General features: G+C 46.4%; 1 protein-coding gene across 1 annotated transcript in view; it reads left to right on the forward strand.

Moving 5' to 3' along the window:
• Positions 1–18129, forward strand: part of LOC311101651 (F-BAR and double SH3 domains protein 2-like) — a 77887-nt gene that overhangs the window by 21833 nt on the left and 37925 nt on the right. Inside the window, 1 exon segment of the mRNA XM_084142791.1 lies at positions 8324–8369. Coding sequence (XP_083998917.1) covers positions 8324–8369 — 46 coding nt within the window.

Below are 18129 nucleotides of genomic sequence, written 5' to 3' on the forward strand. Positions count from 1 at the left end.
ATGATATCAATTAGCCTATCAGAAGCTTCTAAAGCCATGACATAATTTTCTGGAATTTTCCAAGCTGTTTAAAGGCACAGTCAACTTAGTGTATGTAAACTTCTGACCCACTGGAATTGTGATACAGTGAATAAGTGAAATAATCTGTAAACAATTGTTGGAAAAATTACTTGTCATGCACAAAGTAGATGTCCTAACCGATTTGCCAAAACCAAAAACGAGTTTTAATAAAAAAATGTGACTCCAACCTAAGTGTATGTAAACTTCCGACTTCAACTGTATGTGTGTGTATATATATATATATATACTGCTCAAAAAAATAAAGGGAACACTTAAACAACACAATGTAAATCCAAGTCAATCACACTTCTGTGAAATCAAACTGTCCACTTAGGAAGCAACACTGATTGACAATAAATTTCACATGCTGTTGTGCAAATGGAATAGACAACAGGTGGAAATTATAGGCAATTAGCAAGACACCCCCAATAAAGGACTGGTTTTGCAGGTGGTGACCACAGACCACTTCTCAGTTCCTATGCTTCCTGGCTGATGTTTTGGTCACTTTTGAATGCTGGCGGTGCTTTCACTCTAGTGGTAGCATGAGACGGAGTCTACAACCCACACAAGTGGCTCAGGTAGTGCAGCTCATCCAGGATGGCACATCAATGCGAGCTGTGGCAAGAAGGTTTGCTGTGTCTGTCAGCGTAGTGTCCAGAGCATGGAGGTGCTACCAGGAGACGTGGAGGAGGCCGTAGGAGGGCAACAACCCAGCAGCAGGACTGCTACCTCCGCCTTTGTGCAAGGAGGAGCAGGAGGAGCACTGCCAGAGCCCTGCAAAATTACCTCCAGCAGGCCACAAATGTGCATGTGTCTGCTCAAACGGTCAGAAACAGACTCCATGAGGGTGGTATGAGGGCCCGACGTCCACAGGTAGGGGTTGTGCTTATAGCCCAACACCGTGCAGGACGTTTGGCATTTGCAAGAGAACACCAAGATTGGCAAATTCACTACTGGTGCCCTGTGCTCTTCACAGATGAAAGCAGGTTCACACTGAGCACGTGACAGACGTGACAGAGTCTGGAGACGCCGTGGAGAACGTTCTGCTGCCTGCAACATCCTCCAGCATGACCGGTTTGGCGGTGGGTCAGTCATGGTGTGGGGTGGCATTTCTTTGGGGGGCCGCACAGCCCTCCATGTGCTCGCCAGAGGTAGCCTGACTGCCATTAGGTACAGAGATGAGATCCTCAGACCCCTTGTGAGACCATATGCTGGTGCGGTTGGCCCTGGGTTCCTCCTAATGCAAGACAATGCTAGACCTCATGTGGCTGGAGTGTGTCAGCAGTTCCTGCAAGAGGAAGGCATTGATGCTATGGACTGGACCGCCCGTTCCTTAGACCTGAATCCAATTGAGCACATCTGGGACATCATGTCTCGCTCCATCCACCAACGCCACGTTGCACCACAGACTGTCCAGGAGTTGGCGGATGCTTTAGTCCAGGTCTGGGAGGAGATCCCTCAGGAGACCATCCGCCACCTCATCAGGAGCATGCTCAGGCGTTGTAGGGAGGTCATACAGGCACGTGGAGGCCACACACACTACTGAGCCTCATTTTGACTTGTTTTAAGGACATTACATCAAAGTTGGATCAGCCTGTAGTGTGGTTTTCCACTTTAATTTTGAGGGTGACTCCAAATCCAGACCTCCATGGGTTGATACATTTGATTTCCTTTGATAATTTTTGTGTGATTTTGTTGTCAGCACATTCAACTATGTAAAGAAAAAAGTATTTAATGAGATTATTTCATTCATTCAGATCTAGGATGTGTTATTTTAGTGTTCCCTTTCTTTTTTTGAGCAGTGTACATACATACATACATACATACATACATACATACATACATACATACATACATACATACATACATACATACATACATACATACAGTACCAGTCAAAAGTTTGGACAAACCTACTCATTCAAGTATTTTTATTTTTTGGACTATTTTCTACATTGTAGAATAATAGTGAGGACATCAAAACTATGAAATAACACATATGGAATCAAGTAGCCACCCTGTGCCTTGATGAAAGCTTTGCCCACTCTTGGCAGTCTCTCAACCAGCTTCATGAGGTAGTCACCCGGAATGCATTTCAATTAACAGGTGTGCCTTGTTAAAAGTGAATTTGTGGAATTTCTTTCCTCATTAATGCGTTTGAGCCAATCAGTTGTGTTGTGACAAGGTAGGGGGGGGTATACAGAAGATAGCCCTATTTGGTAAAAGACCAAGTCCATATTATGGCAAAAACGGCTCAAATAAGCAAAGAGAAATGACAGTCCATCAGTACTTTAAGACATGAAGGTCAGTCAATACGGAACATTTTTAAGAACTTTGAAAGTTTCTTCAAGTGCAGTCGCAAAAACCATCAAGCGCTATGATGAAACTGGCTCTCATGAGGACCACTTCAGGAATGGAAGACCCAGAGTTACCTCTGCTGCAGAGGATAAGTTCATTAGAGTTACCAGCCTCAGAAATTGCAGCCCAAATAAATAAATGCTTCACAGAGTTCAAGTCACAGACACATCTCAACATCAACTGTTCAGAGGGGACTATGTGAATCAGGCCTTCATGGTCGAATTGCTGCAAAGAAACCACTACTAATGGACACCAATAAGAAGAAGAGACCTGCTTGGGCCAAGAAACACGAGCAATGGACATTAGACCGGTGGAAATGTGTCCTTTGGTCTGGAGTCCAAATTGGAGATTTTTGGTTCCAACCGCTGTAACTTTGTGAGACGCGGAGTGGGTGAACGGATGATCTACGCATGTGTATTTCCCACCGTAAAGCATGGAGGGGGAGGTGTTATTGTGTGGGGGTGCTTTGCTGGTGACACTGTCTGTGATTTATTTAGAATTCAAGGCACACTTAACCAGCATGGCTACCACAGCCTTTTGCAGCGTTCCGCCATCCCAACTGGTTTGGTTTTAGTGGGACTATCATTTGTTTTCAACAGGACAATGACCCAACACACCTCCGGGCTGTGTAAGGGCTATTTTACCAAGACGGAGAGTGATGGAGTGCTGCATCAGATGACCTGGCCTCCACAATCCCCCGACCTCAACCCAATTGAGATGGTTTGGGATGAGTCGGACGGCAGAGCGAAGGAAAAGCAGCAGAGCGAAGGAAAAGCAGCAGAGTGAAAGAAAATTATCTTGTTTACTACATGATTCCATATGTGTTATTTCATAGTTTTAATGTCTTCACTATTATTCTACAATGTAAAAACAATAGTAAAAATAAAGAAAAACCCTTGAATGAGTAGGTTTGTCCAAACTTTTGACTGGTAGTGTGTGTGTGTGTGTGTGTGTGTGTGTGTAAATACAGTGGGGAGAACAAGTATTTGATACACTGCCGATTTTGCAGGTTTTCCTACTTACAAAGCATGTAGAGGTCTGTAATTTTTATCATAGGTACACTTCAACTGAGAGATGAAATCTAAAACAAAAATCCAGAAAATCACATTGTAGGATTTTTAAGTAATTAATTTACATTTTATTGCATGACATAAGTATTTGATCACCTACCAACGAGTAAGTATTCCGGCTCTCACAGGCCTGTTAGTTTTTCTTTAAGAAGCCCTCCTGTTCTCCACTCATTACCTGTATTAACTGCACCTGTTTGAACTCGTTACCTGTATAAAAGACACCTGTCCACACACTCAATCAAACAGACGCCAACCTCTCCACAATGGCCAAGACCAGAGAGCTGTGTAAGGACATCAAGGATAAAATTGTAGACCTGCACAAGGCTGGGATGGGCTACAGGACAATAGGCAAGCAGCTTGGTGAGAAGGCAACAACTGTTTGCGCAATTATTAGAAAATGGAAGAAGTTCAAGATGACGGTCAATCACCCTCGGTCTGGGGCTCCATGCAAGATCTCACCTCGTGGGGCATCAATGATCATGAGGAAGGTGAGGGATCAGCCCAGAACTACACGGCAGGACCTGGTCAATGACCTGAAGAGAGCTGGGACCACAGTCTCAAAGAAAACCATTAGTAACACACTACGCCGTCATGGATTAAAATCCTGCAGCGCACGCAAGGTCCACCTGCTCAAGCCAGCGCATGTCCAGGCCCGTCTGAAGTTTGCCAATGACCATCTGGATGATCCAGAGGAGGAATGGGAGAAGGTCATGTGGTCTGATGAGACAAAAATATAGCTTTTTGGTCTAAACTCCACTTGCCGTGTTTGGAGGAAGAAGAAGGATGAGTACAACCCCAAGAACACCATCCAAACCGTGAAGCATGGAGGTGGAAACATCATTCTTTGGGGATGCTTTTCTGCAAAGGGGACAGGACGACTGCACCGTATTGAGGGGAGGATGGATGGGGCCATGTATCGCGAGATCTTGGCCAACATCCTCCTTCCCTCAGTAAGAGCATTGAAGATGGGTCGTGGCTGGGTCTTCCAGCATGACAACGACCCGAAACACAAATCCAGGGCAACTAAGGAGTGGCTCCGTAAGAAGCGTCTCAAGGTCCTGGAGTGGCCTAGCCAGTCTCCAGACCTGAACCCAATTGAAAATCTTTGGAGGGAGCTGAAAGTCCGTATTGCCCAGCGACAGCCCCGAAACCTGAAGGATATGGAGAAGGTCTGTATGGAGGAGTGGGCCAAAATCCCTGCTGCAGTGTGTGCAAACCTGGTCAAGACCTACAGGAAACGTATGGTCTTTGTAATTGCAAACAAAGGTTTCTGTACCAAATATTAAGTTCTGCTTTTCTGATGTATCAAATACTTATGTCATGCATTAAAATGCAAATTAATTACTTAAAAATCATACAATGTGATTTTCTGGATTTTTGTTTTAGATTCCGTCTCTCACAGTTGAAGTGTACCTAAGATAAAAATTACAGACCTCTACATGCTTTGTAAGTAGGAAAACCTGCAAAATCGGCAGTGTATCAAATACTTGTTCTCCCCACTGTGTGTGTGTGTATATATGTGTGTGTATATATATATATATATATATAATATACAGTTGAAGTCGGAAGTTTACATACACTTAAGTTGGAGTCATTCAAACTCGTTTTTTCAACCATTCAACAAATGTCTTGTTATCTTTTATTTAACATTTATTTTAGGGATGGAAAACAAATTCAGTGTAAACTTAAACCAGTAAAATCAGATATAAAGTATGTAGAAAATATAATGGGCCTATATATTTTTTAATAATATAATATTGGCGAACTAACAATCACCAGAATAAAAGCTTGATAGTCAGGGAGAATTTTAAATTCCCCAAACAATTAATTTAGCAGTATTGATTTTGTTATTATGTTAACACCGCATTAGCCATGGCAAAATGCGTAGAAATGCAGGAAATTGGCTTTAAAACTAAAACATTTTCTTTCAGCTGTGAGAGAACTGCCCAGATGGGGGGCCTCTAAAATGTTCTCTAAAATTCAGCTGCACCAATTGGCTGAAGGATATTGCTGCTAGTAAGATTGCACCTAAATCAACCATTTATCGGATCATCAAGAACTTCAAGGAGAGAGGTTCAATTGTTGTGAAGAAGGCTTTAGGGCGCCCAAGAAAGTCCAGCAAGCGCCAGGACCGTCTCCTAAAGTTGATTCAGCTGCGGGATCGGGGCACCACCAGTGCAGAGCTTGCTCAGGAATGGCAGCAGGCAGGTGTGAGTGCATCTGCACGCACAGTGAGGCAAAGACTTTTGGAGGATGGCCTGGTGTCAAGAAGGGCAGTGAGGAAGCCACTTCTCTCCAGGAAAAACATCAGGGACAGACTGATATTCTGCAAAAGGTACAGAGATTGGACTGCTGAGGACTGGGGTAAAGTCATTTTCTAGAACAGTTTGATGACGAACAATGCCTTTTCCAGCATGATGGAGCACCTTGCCATAAGGCAAAAGTGATAACTAAGTGGCTCGGGGAACAAAACATCAACATTTTGGGTCCATGGCCAGGAAACTCCCCAGACCTTAATCCCATTGACAACTTGTGGTCAATCCTCAAGAGGCGGGTGGACAAACAAAAACCCACAAATTCTGACAAACTCCAAGCATTGATTATGCAAGAATGGGCTGCCATCAGTCAGGATGTGGCCCAGAAGTTAATTGACAGCATGCCAGGGTGGATTGCAGAGGTCTTGAAAAAGAAGAGTCAACACTGCAAATATTGACTTTTTGCGTAAACTTAATGTAATTGTCAATAAAAGCCTTTGACACTTATGGAATGCTTGTAATTATACTTCAGTATACCATAGTAACATCTGACAAAAATATCTAAAAACACTGAAGCAATAAACTTTGTGAAGACCAATACTTGTGTCATTCTCAAAACCTTTGACCACGACTGTACAGGCGGTGACTGAGGATATGTCACATCTATGATGTAATACTAGGCCTATCTATGTTATAGGATATCTATGTTTGGACTCCATGCATTTCTTTGCTGTGATAAGGGCTCCACTGTCCCGCTCTGGCGGATGTATGGGGGATGGGAGGAGGGCGGGATAGAGGGACAGAAAGGGACTGAGGGAGGGAGGGAGGGGAGATGAGGGACGGGGCAGAGAGTGAGAGAGGGACAGAAAGGGACTGAGGGAGGGAGGGAGGGGAGATGAGGGACGGGGCAGAGAGAGAGAGGGACAGAAAGGGACGGAGGGAGGGAGGGGAGATGAGGGACGGGGCAGAGAGAGAGAGGGACAGAAAGGGAATGAGGGAGGGAGGGGAGATGAGGGACAGGGGAGAGAGAGAGAGAGACAGAAATTCCTGGCTTGCATAACCGTGCGGTCGCTGAGTCCACCCTCTTTCACTCTGCTCTCCTTTCTCCCTCTTTATCTCTCTTTCTCCCTCTCTCCCTGCCTTCCCTCTCTCCGTCTCTTGGCAATGGACCAAAACAACAGAAATCCCCTCCAGAACACTAAATGATAGTAGAATGTACTTCGCCCTGCTCCGCCACATGGCTTAGAAGAGAACACACACACATACACACATACACACACACACACACACACACACACAAACACACAAACACATTACACACACGACACACGCACAAGGATGTTGCGCTGAAAACATTGCTTTGGTTGTCCTTTTAAAGATCAATCAGAGTCATTTTCACTGAGTGTTTTTGAAACTTTGATTGAAATGGTTCATAAAGCAGTGTTTGACGGGAACAGTTGTGACTATGTTGCTAGGGAGAATATACCAGTGAGATTCCCATGCTATGTTCCTCCAGTCATGTAGCCTGGTAGTGAGATTGCCATGCTTCCATCCTCCAGTCATGTAGCCTGGTAGTGAGATTGCCATGCTTCCATCCTCCAGTCATGTAGCCTGGTAGTGAGATTGCCATGCTTCCATCCTCCAGTCATGTAGCCTGGTAGTGAGATTGCCATGCTTCCATCCTCCAGTCATGTAGCCTGGTAGTGAGATTCCCATGCTATGTTCCTCCAGTCATGTAGCCTGGTAGTGAGATTGCCATGCTTCCATCCTCCAGTCATGTAGCCTGGTAGTGAGATTCCCATGCTATGTTCCTCCAGTCATGTAGCCTGGTAGTGAGATTCCCATGCTTCCATCCTCCAGTCATGTAGCCTGGTAGTGAGATTCCCATGCTTCCATCCTCCAGTCATGTAGCCTGGTAGTGAGATTCCCATGCTTCCATCCTCCAGTCATGTAGCCTGGTAGTGAGATTCCCATGCTATGTTCCTCCAGTCATGTAGCCTGGTAGTGAGATTCCCATGCTTCCATCCTCCAGTCATGTAGCCTGGTAGTGAGATTCCCATGCTATGTTCCTCCAGTCATGTAGCCTGGTAGTGAGATTCCCATGCTTCCATCCTCCAGTCATGTAGCCTGGTAGTGAGATTCCCATGCTATGTTCCTCCAGTCATGTAGCCTGGTAGTGAGATTCCCATGCTATGTTCCTCCAGTCATGTAGCCTGGTAGTGAGATTGCCATGCTTCCATCCTCCAGTCATGTAGCCTGGTAGTGAGATTCCCATGCTTCCATCCTCCAGTCATGTAGCCTGGTAGTGAGATTGCCATGCTTCCATCCTCCAGTCATGTAGCCTGGTAGTGAGATTCCCATGCTTCCATCCTCCAGTCATGTAGCCTGGTAGTGTTTCACTGGGAGGTGTGTTCTAGCCTGGTTTACATTCTGTCACACTACTCCATCTGCAGCACAGTCAATGGTTGATCTCCTTTTGTCTATCAACTGTAACCTCTCTCTCTCTCTCTGTCTCTCTCTCTCTGTCTCTCTCTCTCTGTCTGTCTCTCTCTCTGTCTCTCTCTCTGTCTCTCTCTCTAGGACATACAGTCTGAAGAAGGGCCAGTTGGAGAGGGACTATGCCCAGGTAAGAGCCTGTGTAGTACAACCTGAGGGTCTTTCTCCTTTCAGGAGCCAGTGAACCATGTCCCTGGAGCAGGGGCTTCTAGCCAGGCTGGCCCTTAGCTCTCAATATCTGTCCCTAGGAGTAGTGGAGGGGCTTCTAACCAGGCTGGCCCTTAGCTCTCAATATCTGTCCCTAGGAGTAGTGGAGGGGCTTCTAACCAGGCTGGCCCTTAGCTCTCAATATCTGTCCCTAGGAGTAGTGGAGGGGCTTCTAGCCAGGCTGGCCCTTAGCTCTCAATATCTGTCCCTAGGAGTAGTGGAGGGGCTTCTAACCAGGCTGGCCCTTAGCTCTCAATATCTGTCCCTAGGAGTAGTGGAGGGGCTTCTAGCCAGGCTGGCCCTTAGCTCTCAATATCTGTCCCTAGGAGTAGTGGAGGGGCTTCTAACCAGGCTGGCCCTTAGCTCTCAATATCTGTCCCTAGGAGTAGTGGAGGGGCTTCTAACCAGGCTGGCCCTTAGCTCTCTATCTTCTATCAGACTTGGCATGATGCTGAACATAAGCTCACTTACACACACATACTTGAGCAACTGCAACACACATGCATACATATTGGGCTAGGCCTACATAGACACACACACACTTGAGGACACTACTACTAATGCACTCTCTCTCTCTCTCTCTCTCTGAGCAGCTGTCCACACAAATAAACGTTGTTTTCTGGTCTCATCGGCCTCAGCCCACTGAACACAGACGAGAGGGAGAGAGACTGGGGGAGAGAGAGAGAGACTGGGGGAGAGGGAGAGAGACAGAGGGAGAGAGACTGGGGGAGAGGGAGAGAGACTGGGGGAGAGGGAGAGAGACTGGGGGAGAGGGAGAGAGACAGAGGGAGAGAGACTGGGGGAGAGAGAGAGAGACTGGGGGAGAGGGAGAGAGACAGAGGGAGAGAGACTGGGGGAGAGGGAGAGAGACTGGGGGAGAGGGAGAGAGACTGGGGGAGAGGGAGAGAGACTGGGGGAGAGGGAGAGAGACTGGGGGAGAGGGAGAGAGACTGGGGGAGAGGGAGAGAGACTGGGGGAGAGGGAGAGAGACTGGGGGAGAGAGACTGGGGGAGAGAGACTGGGGGAGAGGGAGAGAGACTGGGGGAGAGGGAGAGAGACTGGGGGAGAGGGAGAGAGACTGGGGGAGAGAGACTGGGGGAGAGGGAGAGAGACTGGGGGAGAGGGAGAGAGACTGGGGGAGAGAGACTGGGGGAGAGGGAGAGAGACTGGGGGAGAGGGAGAGAGACTGGGGGAGAGGGAGAGAGACTGGGGGAGAGGGAGAGAGACTGGGGGAGAGAGACTGGGGGAGAGGGAGAGAGACTGGGGGAGAGGGAGAGAGACTGGGGGAGAGGGAGAGAGACTGGGGGAGAGGGAGAGAGACTGGGGGAGAGGGAGAGAGACTGGGGGAGAGGGAGAGAGACTGGGGGAGAGGGAGAGAGACTGGGGGAGAGGGAGAGAGACTGGGGGAGAGAGACTGGGGGAGAGGGAGAGAGACTGGGGGAGAGGGAGAGAGACTGGGGGAGAGGGAGAGAGACTGGGGGAGAGAGAGAGAGACTGGGGGAGAGGGAGAGAGACTGGGGGAGAGGGAGAGAGACTGGGGGAGAGGGAGAGAGACTGGGGGAGAGGGAGAGAGACTGGGGGAGAGGGAGAGAGACTGGGGGAGAGGGAGAGAGACTGGGGGAGAGAGGGAGAGAGACTGGGGGAGAGAGAGAGAGAGACTGGGGGAGAGAGAGAGAGAGACTGGGGGAGAGAGAGAGAGAGACTGGGGGAGAGGGAGAGAGACTGGGGGAGAGGGAGAGAGACTGGGGGAGAGGGAGAGAGACTGGGGGAGAGGGAGAGAGACAGAGGGAGAGAGACTGGGGGAGAGGGAGAGAGACTGGGGGAGAGGGAGAGAGACTGGGGGAGAGGGAGAGAGACTGGGGGAGAGGGAGAGAGACTGGGGGAGAGGGAGAGAGACTGGGGGAGAGGGAGAGAGACTGGGGGAGAGGGAGAGAGACTGGGGGAGAGGGAGAGAGACTGGGGGAGAGGGAGAGAGACAGAGGGAGAGAGACTGGGGGAGAGGGAGAGAGACTGGGGGAGAGGGAGAGAGACTGGGGGAGAGGGAGAGAGACTGGGGGAGAGGGAGAGAGACTGGGGGAGAGGGAGAGAGACTGGGGGAGAGAGAGAGAGACTGGGGGAGAGGGAGAGAGACTGGGGGAGAGGGAGAGAGACTGGGGGAGAGAGAGAGAGACTGGGGGAGAGGGAGAGACTGGGGGAGAGGGAGAGAGACTGGGGGAGAGGGAGAGAGACTGGGGGAGAGGGAGAGAGACTGGGGGAGAGGGAGAGAGACTGGGGGAGAGGGAGAGAGACTGGGGGAGAGGGAGAGAGACTGGGGGAGAGGGAGAGAGACTGGGGGAGAGGGAGAGAGACTGGGGGAGAGGGAGAGAGACTGGGGGAGAGGGAGAGAGACTGGGGGAGAGGGAGAGAGACTGGGGGAGAGGGAGAGAGACTGGGGGAGAGGGAGAGAGACTGGGGGAGAGGGAGAGAGACTGGGGGAGAGGGAGAGAGACTGGGGGAGAGGGAGAGAGACTGGGGGAGAGGGAGAGAGACTGGGGGAGAGGGAGAGAGACTGGGAGAGTCCCATTTGTACTTTAACTATTTGCACATTGTTACAACACTGTATATATACATAATATGACATTTGAAATGTGTAATGTAATGTTTACTGTTAATATTTATTGTTTATTTCACTTTTGTTTACTATCTACTTCACTTACTTTGGCAATGTTAACATACGTTTCCCATGCCAATAAAGCCCTTAAATTGAAATTGAATTGAATTGAGAGACTAGGAGAGAGAGAGACTGGGAGAGAGAGAGCGACTGGGAGAGCGAGTCGGATACATACAATACCGGCGTGTTTGTTTGTATGTATGAGAGCGCGAAAGAGCCCCTTTTGAATTGAAAGAGAGAGTGTGTGTATAATCTCAGTCTACTTGGGACTTCTGGCTGCACTCTTTTATTCAGTCACATTATCAAGTATTTTCTTTCTCTCTCCCTCCTCCCCTCTTTCTCTCCCTCACTCCTGCAAGCTGGGTTGCCTAGCAACAATCCCCCCTGCACCCTCTGATAGGGTAATGGATTTTCTCTTGATTGTAAAAGTATTGACACTGTGTGTGTGTGTAAAGAGAACTGCTCAGTTACTGCAGTGTGTCAGCCTACTGGCTAGTGGCTACGCTCTCTGCTTGGTCATTACATTAAAGGGATACCTCGGGATTTTTATGTCTCTGCGTGCAGTTGAAGGAAGTTGCTAACTAGCGCTAGCGCAATTGCTAAGATACCCATAGACTTTCAGTCATTGTGCTAACGCTAGTTAGCATTGGCTCATGAAACTACCTCTAACTTCCTTCTTACTGGACACAGAGACATAAAAATGCTATCCATAACTTCATCTGACTGGGGAAGTAGATAAAGGGCCTCATTGCCAAATCCCCAACTATCCTTTTTAAGACAATAAATGGATATACTGATGAATGAATGGATAGAGTGATTTATATTTACTCCAAAGGATTGTTGTGAACAGCTAGTCTCGCTCTCTCTCTCTCGCTCTCTCTCTCTCGCTCTCGCTCTCGCTCTCGCTCTCGCTCTCGCTCTCTCAATTCATTGACATGACGAAACAATGTACATATGGTCAAAGCGTACTTTGGAGATTGTTAATATTGGAAATGTATCACTTAATTAAAATAATAATCATGAAGATTGTCAACAGGACAATCCGTAACAACAATAATCAAGGGTTAAAATAACCATCCAATGGACAATAACAATAACAATGGCGTAGAGGACATGTGCAGGTTGGTTGGTCTGTCAGACACTGTCCCTTATCTTATGGCAGGCAGCAATGTAGTGCGCTGCCAACCCACAGCTCTCTGCGTCCTCCCCCAACAGGACGGGGAGCCCATTCTCATCAGAGAGGTCTTTGAAACCTTGAATAAGGGTTTCAAATTTGGGGAAATTAAACTCTCTAATTGTTTTATATTTTTGACATTTTGTCAGGAAATGCAGCTCTGTCTCAGGTTCTGCTGTGGTGCAGTGGTTGCACAGCCTTTCCTCTACAGGGAGCCAGGTTTTCCTGTGTCTACCCTTCTCAAAGGCAAGGCTGTGCTCACTGAGCCTGTACTTTGTCAAGGTTTTTCAAAGGTTTTGATCAGTAACCATGGTCAAGTAGTTTGCCATATAGTACTGTCGATTTTGGGCCAGATAGCACTTCATTTTGCTTTGTGCTTGTGTTTCCCAATAGGTCATGTAGGTTTGTTTTGACTGTGTTGTAATTAGGTTTATTCTGATTGATTGGATGTTCTGGTCCTGAGGCTTCAGTGTGTTAGTTAAACAGTTTTATGAACTCAGCCCCAGAACCAGCTGGATGAGGGGACTCTCTCTCAATTCAGTTCAATTCAAAGGGCTTTATTGGCATGGGAAACATATGTTTACATTGCCAACGCAAGTGAAATGGATAATAAACAAAAGTGAAATAAACAATAAAAAATGAACGGTAAACATTACACTCACACGTTTCAAAGGAATAGACACATTTGAAATGTCATATTATGGCTATATACAGTGGTATAATGATGTGGTAATAGTTAAAGTACAAAAGGGAAAATAAATAAACATAAATATGGGTTGTATTTACAATGGTGTTTGTTCTTCACTGGTTGCCCTTTTCTTGTGGCAACAGGTCACATCTTTCTGCTTTGATGGCACACTGTGGGATTTCACCCAGTAGATAAGGGAGTTTATCAAAATGTGATTTGTTTTGGAATTCTTTGTGGGTCTGTGTAATCTGAGGGAAATATGTGTCTCTAATATGGTCATAGATTTGGGAGGAGGAAGTGCAGCTCAGTTTCCACCTCATTTTGTGGGCAGTGTGCACATAGCCTGTCTTCTCTTGAGAGCCAGGTCTGCCTACGGCGGCCTTTCTCAATAGCAAGGCTATGCTCGCTGAGTCTGTACATAGTCAAAGATTTCCTTAAGTTTGGGTCAGTCACAGGGGTCAGGTATTCTGCCACTGTGTATTCTCTGTTTAGGGCCAAATAGCATTCTAGTTTGCTCTGTTTTTTTGTTAGTTCTTTCCAATGTCTCCAATTTGTATGTTTTCTCTCTCTCTCTCTGAGTCGTATTAGTACGGTGTGTGCTGCCAGAGGTACTAGATGAGATCCTGTTTGAGTGTGTGTACGTGTGTTTGTATGAGCTCATGCAGTATTTTGATGTCATTCTCAGACAACCTTTTTATCAAAATGCCCGATTGGCTCACCTATTTCTGAGTCTGTGGGAAAGGGCCAGTGGGTGAGCAGAGGGGAGTTGCCCAGAGCAACCACTGCTGAGTGAGAGGGGAAAATGGAAAGAGGGAGAGAATGGAAGGGAGAGGGAGGGAGGGAGGGAGGAAGGGAGTGCTGCCCTGTTGTTTGACCTCTAACCTTTTGGGTATGTCAGAGATGCTCCTCCCCCTGTAGTGAGGGACCTCTAATTAGCAGTCAATCAAAGCCCTCCCACGCTGTGTGTGTGTCAATGGCTTGGTATACGGCTTGCCTGCTTGTGTGTGTGTGTGTGTGACAGGCCTTCCAGTGTTATTTCTCCTGATTTCACTCCTCCAGCACACATACCTGGAATAGTTCTGTGGTAGGGTCAGACTGGACTGTACTACCTAAAAAGGCTAAGGCTCTGTGTGTGACGTGTGTGCGTGTCAGGGTTTCCGTTAGGAAAATGTGGTGCCGAACATTTCACCGCCAATATTTTTTATTTACCGGACATTTGAGAAATGTACCGGACCCATATGCATTGAGTGTGTAACCTGATTAGGGCGTCCACCCACAGTGCTCAGAATGACACAAATCACATTCACAATATGGTAATTCATATTAACAGAACATGTAAGTGGAGGAAGCAACGATGTGCGGTCTTTCTTACCGAATTATCAGGAGCACTTTGAACATGTTAGAATAACTGTCCACATTTACTTTTCCTCAGCCAACAAGACGAGTAACCAACAGCAAAATCACTAGCCTATGTCAATCTACTGTAGTAGAAAAGTTTAGGCTACCTATTCTATTGGTCAGCTTGTTGAGAAAGATATAGCCTATTCCAAACAGACTACGGGACAGTTGTGGGAAAATCGATCCCAAATTCATACAACCAGTAGGTCTAGGCTACATAAAAGAAAAACGTAAAAAAGCATTGAGTCTGATGCAACAGATTAGAATGTTTTAGCTACTACTGGGAACGAGCTACTACTGGGAAAAATCATTTTGAAAGGTCATTGAACTCGGAATTCAAACTTGCGAACTCGGGCCTAGGGCTGTTACGGTGACCGTATTACTGCCACGCTGGCAGTCAAATTCCACGTGACCGTTTAGTCACGGTAATTAGGCTTCTCCAAGCTCTGATGCTGCTGATGGTCATTAGTAGCCTACCAAACTTGCTAACTGCCTGGTACTCAGCACTCTATTTTCCCTCTAATCACTCTGACATCAATGCAAATGTTATCTATAATCTAATCAAACACTTCATGAGAGCCCATGAGCTCATGTTGCGCAACATTTCTATAGGCTATGCAATTGCGTGAGAAAACAGAGTGATGCCTCTATTAAAAAAGAGGAGGATTCCATCAGCTTTCTATAATATATTTATTTCTCAACTTTCCTAATATTAACCACGTTGTATAGCCTACCTGGCTGGCGAGAGTGTGCAAAGCTGTCATCAAGGTAAAGGGTGGCTATTTGAAGAATCTCAAATAAAATATATTTTCATTTGTTTAACACTTTGTTTTGGTTACCACATGATTCCATATGTGTTATTTCATAGTTTTGATGTCTTCATTATTATTCTACAATGTAGAAAATAGTAAAAATAAAGAAAAACCCTGGAATGAGTAGGTGTGTCCAAACTTTTGACTGATACTATATACAGTGGGGGGAAAAAGTATTTAATCAGCCACCAATTGTGCAAGTTCTCCCACTTAAAAAGATGAGAGGCCTGTAATTTTCGTCATAGGTAGACGTCAACTATGACAGACAAAATGAGAAAAAAAAATCCAGAAAATCACATTGTAGGATTTTTAATGAATATATTTGCAAATTATAGTGGAAAATAAGTATTTGGTCAATATCAAAAGTTTCTCAATACTTTGTTATATACGCTTTGTTGGCAATGACACAGGTCAAACGTTTTCTGTAAGTCTTCACAAGGTTTTCACACACTGTTGCTGTTATTTTGGCCCATTCCTCCATGCAGATCTCCTCTAGAGCAGTGATGTTTTGGGGCTGTCGCTGGGCAACACGGACTTTCAACTCCCTCCAAAGATTTTCTATGGGGTTGAGATCTGGAGACTGGCTAGGCCACTCCAGGACCTTGAAATGCTTCTTACGAAGCCACTCCTTCGTTGCCCGGGCGGTGTGTTTGGGATCATTGTCATGCTGAAAGACCCAGCTACGTTTCATCTTCAATGCCCTTGCTGATGGAAGGAGGTTTTCACTCAAAATCTCACGATACATGGCCCTATTCATTCTTTCCTTTACACGGATCAGTCGTCCTGGTCCCTTTGCAGAAAAACAGCCCCAAAGCATGATGTTTCCACCCCCATGCTTCACAGTAGGTATGGTGTTCTTTGGATGCAACTCAGCATTCTTTGTCCTCCAAACACGACGAGTTGAGTTTTTACCAAAAAGTTCTATTTTGGTTTCATCTGACCATATGACATTCTCCCAATCCTCTTCTGGATCATCCAAATGCACTCTAGCAAACTTCAGACGGGCCTGGACATGTACTGGCTTAAGCAGGGGGACACGTCTGGCACTGCAGGATTTGAGTCCCTGGCGGCGTAGTGTGTTACTGATGGTAGGCTTTGTTACTTTGGTCCCAGCTCTCTGCAGGTCATTCACTAGGTCCCCCCGTGTGGTTCTGGGATTTTTGCTCACCGTTCTTGTGATCATTTTGACCCCACGGGGTGAGATTTTGCGTGGAGCCCCAGATCGAGGGAGATTATCAGTGGTCTTGTATGTCTTCCATTTCCTAATAATTGCTCCCACAGTTGATTTCTTCAAACCAAGCTGCTTACCTATTGCAGATTCAGTCTTCCCAGCCTGGTGCAGGTCTACAATTTTGTTTCTGATGTCCTTTGACAGCTCTTTGGTCTTGGCCATAGTGGAGTTTGGAGTGTGACTGTTTGAGGTTGTGGACAGGTGTCTTTTATACTGATAACAAGTTCAAACAGGTGCCATTAATACAGGTAACGAGTGGAGGACAGAGGAGCCTCTTAAAGAAGAAGTTACAGGTCTGTGAGAGCCAGAAATCTTGCTTGTTTGTAGGTGACCAAATACTTATTTTCCACCATAATTTGCAAATAAATTCATAAAAAATCCTACAATGTGATTTTCTGGAATTTTTTTTCTGAATTTGTCTCTCATAGTTGACGTGTACCTATGATGAAAATTACAGGCCTCTCTCATCTTTTTAAGTGGGAGAACTTGCACAATTGGTGGCTGACTAAATACTTTTTTTCCCCACTGTATATATATATCTATATATATATATTTACATTTTAGTCATTTAGCAGACGCTCTTATCCAGAGCGACTTACAGTTAGTGAGTACATTTTTTTTTTATACTGGCCCCCCGTGGGTTTTCCTACTTACAAAGCATGTAGAGGTCTGTAATTTTTATCATAGGTACACTTCAACTGTGAGAGACGGAATCTAAAACAAAAATCCAGAAAATCACATTGTATGATTTTTAAGTAATTCATTTGCATTTTATTGCATGACATAAGTATTTGATCACCTACCAACCAGTCAGAATTCCGGCTCTCACAGACCTGTTCGTTTTTCTTTAAGAAGCCCTCCTGTTCTCCACTCATTACCTGTATTAACTGCACCTGTTTGAACTCGTTACCTGTATAAAAGACACCTGTCCACACACTCAATCAAACAGACTCCAACCTCTCCACAATGGCCAAGACCAGAGAGCTGTGTAAGGACATCAGGGATAAAATTGTAGACCTGCACAAGGCTGGGATGGGCTACAGGACAATAGGCAAGCAGCTTGGTGAGAAGGCAACAACTGTTGGCGCAATTATTAGAAAATGGAAGAAGTTCAAGATGACGGTCAATCACCCTCGGTCTGGGGCTCCATGCAAGATCTCACCTCGTGGGGCATCAATGATCATGAGGAAGTTGAGGGATCAGCCCAGAACTACACGGCAGGACCTGGTCAATGACCTGAAGAGAGCTGGGACCACAGTCTCAAAGAAAACCATTAGTAACACACTACGCCGTCATGGATTAAAATCCTGCAGCACACGCAAGGTCCCCCTGCTCAAGCCAGCGCATGTCCAGGCCCGTCTGAAGTTTGCCAATGACCATCTGGATGATCCAGAGGAGGAATGGGAGAAGGTCATGTGGTCTGATGAGACAAAAATAGAGCTTTTTGGTCTAAACTCCACTCGCCGTGTTTGGAGGAAGAAGAAGGATGAGTACAACCCCAAGAACACCATCCCAACCGTGAAGCATGGAAACATCATTCTTTGGGGATGCTTTTCTGCAAAGGGGACAGGACGACTGCACCGTATTGAGGGGAGGATGGATGGGGCCATGTATCGCGAGATCTTGGCCAACAACCTCCTTCCCTCAGTAAGAGCATTGAAGATGGGTCGTGGCTGGGTCTTCCAACATGACAACGACCCCAAACACACAGCCAGGGCAACTAAGGAGTG

Source organism: Coregonus lavaretus (assembly GCF_964263955.1).
Source record: "Coregonus lavaretus genome assembly, chromosome: 26".
NCBI classification, from domain to species: domain Eukaryota; kingdom Metazoa; phylum Chordata; class Actinopteri; order Salmoniformes; family Salmonidae; genus Coregonus; species Coregonus lavaretus.